Consider the following 4805-nt stretch of genomic DNA (forward strand, 5'->3'; position numbering starts at 1 on the left):
TGTCACATCCCTGGGCAGCTCCGTACAATAACCGCACCTACACAAAATAGACAGAAATCCACCATTATTTTAAATTTTCACAAACCAGTGGCAAAGTAAACTTGTAATGAATTTTCATTAAATTATAATTGCATTTGTGGATGTCGCTTGTTGTTCAGAAATGACGCTAATGTTTTATATTGCAGAGTAACACATGAACATGTTATTGAAATCACTAACTAATGAGTGAATAATTGCCACAGATTTCCCATGTTAATTATTGTCATTTTGTCAGTGCTGGACATAAATAATGCTACACTGTGAATAAAGTTGGATTGTAAAAGCGAGCACTAAGCTAGCCTCAGTTAATTAGTGCTGAGGGGCTTTTTGTACTGACAGTAACTGCTGTGCCAGGTATATCCCCTGCTGTAGTCACAGTGACAGACACCCGCACAAAAACTGCACTCACTCTCTGTTCAGTCCTGCCGCTCAATATTCACTTCAAATACACGTTTACTTCTGATCTAATTTACTATTTATTCAAACGTTTACAAAACACAATGTACAAAGCTCTGCCCCAAATTATAGACATATTAAAACAAGGATCATATTCAGGTCAGTAATTGGTGAAACTGAGACATTACATATAAACACAGTCAAAATGATATCAGCAAATTACTGCGGATGCTGGAATCTGAAACGAAAGGGAAAATGCTGGAAAATCTCAGCAAGTCTGGCAGCATCTGTAGGGAGAGAAAAGAGCTAACGTTTCGAGTCCGGTGACGCTTTGACAAAGAGTCAAGTTAGCTCCTTTCTCTCCCTACAGATGCTCCCAGACTTGTTGAGATTTTCCAGCATTTTCCCTTTCGTCAAAATGATATCGGTAGGTTTGTTAGGTTTTACTGTGAACATTTGTCTGTCTCAGTTGTGTCAGACGCGGTTCGTGGTCGGGTTCTGACCCCTGACATTAATATTAGATTTGGATCAAGTGCTGACCTTCAGGTTAAGGTGCAAGTTGCTGAATTCCCTCTCGAGCTGTTCTTGTGCGGGTCCAGCCCTGGTTCCTCTCACTGTGGCCTCTTGCACAGTAATAGATGGCGGTGTCTTCGGTCTTCAGGTTCGTCATGGCCAAAGAGAAGATGTTGTTTGAAGTGTCTTTGGACGCAGTGAATCGATCTTTAATTGCTGGGGCGTAGTTGTTGTTAGATGAACTATAGTGGTAAAGCAGCCACTCCAGCCCCTGTCCGGGAACCTGGCGGACCCAGTACATGTCGTAGCTGCCAAGATTGAAGCCGCTGGTTTTACAGGTCAGTGTCAGGGAGCCTCCGGGACGCCCGGTCTCTGCCTCTGGCTGAGTCAACACAACATCCGACTGGACACCTGTAAAAATATATCAAAAAGCCCGAGGATTAATGCTGGTGAAATGATTGGTGACTCTGGAACATTCCAGAGAGAGACTAACACTGAGACAGTAACAGTGAGAGACTTGGACAATAAAAACTACTCACGGGATAAGAAAGTCAGCAACAAACTGAGAGAAATGGCCCACCTCATCCTTCTGGTCATTTGGGGGAAATGGTTGTGTCAGGAACTCAGTGAACAAACCAGCTCCCGGACTGTTGGATTCGGGTCCCAGTGAGCGGCATTTAAATACCCTGCAGAAGGGGGCGGCTTTCCAGGCGCCGCCTGTTGATTCCCTGGTGCAGGCGGCGACTGGATCCACGTCCCACCTTCCACCCGCACCCCCCTCCCCTCCCCGCCAACAGAATGGACACAGAGATTTATTATAGGTTATTATTAAAAGTGGACATTTATCTGTAGCGGGATATTTATTTGTCTGAATTGATTCTTTATAACGTCCCCAATGGTTCTAATGGCGAACTTGGTGATAAAAAAAACTATTCCATTGTAAATTCAGTCTAATTTACAACAATAAGAGTCTCAATCCCGTTTGCAAACAAGTATCATTCATCAGAGGAATTGTTAACGATTTATGTAACTAAATGCGGGAATGAACAACGTGATTCCATTTGCAGTGCGGTTGGCCATCACTGCACAATGTGGGCCTGGAGACAAGAAGGAACTCTCACATTACACAATGTCTCTCCTGGTATTTCTCGAACTGTTCCTGAGCCTCAGACAGTCCTGTGAACATTCGCGGTAAAAGAAGCCGCTTGCCTGATAATTCAGGAGTGAGTTGACAGAGAAACATAAAATGCACACCAGCTTTTGACAGAGAAGTTCATGAATCAGAACGGACGCGGCGATCAGCAAAGTTATTCTTCAGCATCCAAACCATTGCAGCTAATTGTACTGACCACCGGCTGTCTAACATTCACTGGTGTTGGGAACACAGGATGTCAGGACTTTGCGGCATATTACACAATATCACAGGAATAAATGTTTTATCTTCCACTGAAGCAGGTCATAAACTGGTCATTTCTCCACTCAATGGCAGCAATAAGAGGGACTGTTAAATAATGGAAATCAGCACAAATTAAACTGTACAGAACACGGTGTTAATCGGGTATAAGAGACGCCTCCGTTTAAATGAAATCAACAACTCGGAGAATATTCCAGGAATTCCGGCGGGTTGAAGGCAGTTTTAAGACTTTCTTTTAATTTAACTTTTTTTTTTGCATTTCTACTGATCTTATTGGGCTTGTGGATTGGATCCATCAACACCCCTCACTCTCACTTGATTAGGTTTAAAAAAACGGACTTTAAAAACTAGTGACCTTTACTCGGAACGAAGATAAATTAAATAACCTCAGAGTGAACAGAGAATTCAGTTAATATATTTATTTAGATGAAATACCATCTAAAACTTTTACTTCATGTGCGACTGAAAAATTTATTGTTTGAATGGATAAATCCCATTTAATCCATTCATATTCAGGTTAATCTGCCCCACACAGTATTTGGCAGCAATCCAGCAGCCTGCAGTCAGGGAGGCTCGAATGTTCAATGTTGTTTACAGGAAGCATCTGGATTTTTTTTCAAAGATCTGTTTGCTCAGTACTGACCGCTTGGCTGCAGGCCAATTTCAAACTCTTAACATTGTCAATGAGGACCATTTATAAACAAATCTACCCAGCAACAGTACTGGAGATCATTTTACGTTTTAAATTGTGAACCTATTTGAATTGTTCCCACCTCTATGGAGAGTTATCCAGCTTCTCTTGCCACTCTTCGCAACATAGCCGGCTGACGGATCTCTCCCACATCTCATAACATTGTGATGATGGATAGAAATACAATTGGACTATCAGACAGGGGCCCATTTGTAACAAATCAACATGTATATTCTTGCCTTTTTTCCTATATGCTTCCATGGAACGCGGGACTCACTGGCAAGATCGCCACGTGTTCCCTGTCCCTAATTGCTGTTGAACTGAGTGGTTTGCTGGGCCAGCTCAGAAGGAACTGAAGAGTCAGACATGTTGCTGTCTGACTGAAGCCACATGTGTGTGAGACCAGGGAGGGATGTCAGATTTCCTTCATTGGTGAAGCAGAGAGGATTTCATGGCCACAGTTAGTCTGTATTCCAGATTTATTAATTTAACTCAAATTCCCCCACCGGCCATGGTGGGATTTGTTCCAGAGTTCCCACAGAATTAGCCCGGGCCTTTGGATTATTGGTTCAATGGCATGAATACTCCCCCGCCCACCCACCCAAAAGATAAAGGGATTACTGCTTTGATATCGGGATGGATGTTGGTTGGATGCCTGAATATTTTGATTGAGGAATCAGTGAATGGCGTTGATGGATGGATAGATGGTCTGAAAGATGTTGTTCTACATTCTCAGTATTGCGCTTGATAACTTCACAAATTAAAGCAGGTCCTCTATAGTTTGCGTCAGAATGGCACAATCGGCGGCTGAAGATTTTCTGGGTGAATTCCAACCCCAGACTATCGGGAACTGACGAGCTGGACGTCACTAAGAGGAAACTGGAGATATTCCTGCGGTTCTGGCGATTCTTCTCTGTTGATGGTGAATCTTTATCTCAAAGACAGAAAGCGGGAACATGATTACGTTGAGGAGGGACAGTTGTAATATTTGGAGCATGAGGTCATTGCATGTCAATCCAGATGTCCTCACCCAAATTAATGAAGACACCAGACTAAAAACATATTAAAGTGAAAATAGAAATACGGTGAAATTCAGTGGACAGCTGCAGACATTGAATTACTTTACAAAACAGTGTAATAATAAATCGGGATTTAAAGGTGCATTAACGTCATTAATACAGACATTAGATACAGACATTTTCATTTCCACCCTCACTTTAAAAATCATCTCACACTCCAGTCTGGAGATTCTGAGGTGATTACTGACCAATGCAGCAGAGGCTGCTGGGTAGCTGCACATAATCCTTGGTGTGGTTTAATTCCATTTCACATTGAATTCTTTTTTTTATAAATTTAGATTACCCAATTATTTTTTCCAATTAAGGGGCAATTTAGCATGGCCAATCCACCTACTTTGCACATTTTTGGGTTGTGGGGGCGAAACCCACGCAGACACGGTGAGAATGTGAAAGAGACAGTGACCCAGAGCCGGGATCGAACCTGAGACCTCAGCACCGTGAGGCGGTTGTGCTAACCACTAGGCCACCGTGCTGCCCTTTCACATTGAATTCTGATGTAGATGTGACTTCTTGGTGACAGAATGGTCAATGCTATCTCAATTAAGTTTACTCTGAATAAATTATGTTAAACATACGAATATAGGAAAGAGGAGCGGAAGAAGGCAATTCAGACCTTCGAGCCCACTCCGTCATTCAATCATCATGGCTGATCTCTTCCTGGTCTCAAATCCAC

The 4805-nt window shown here is 42.6% G+C and overlaps 1 gene segment (V, D, J or C); it reads right to left on the reverse strand.

The window, feature by feature from the left end:
* Window positions 1-886: 886 nt before the first annotated feature.
* LOC119959971 lies at window positions 887-1642 on the reverse strand. The segment is given in 2 exon segments: window positions 887-1359; window positions 1488-1642. Coding segments are annotated over 2 exon segments (435 nt in total).
* Between the last annotated feature and the right edge of the window lie 3163 nt (window positions 1643-4805).

Source organism: Scyliorhinus canicula, unplaced genomic scaffold, assembly GCF_902713615.1.
Source record: "Scyliorhinus canicula unplaced genomic scaffold, sScyCan1.1, whole genome shotgun sequence".
NCBI classification, from domain to species: domain Eukaryota; kingdom Metazoa; phylum Chordata; class Chondrichthyes; order Carcharhiniformes; family Scyliorhinidae; genus Scyliorhinus; species Scyliorhinus canicula.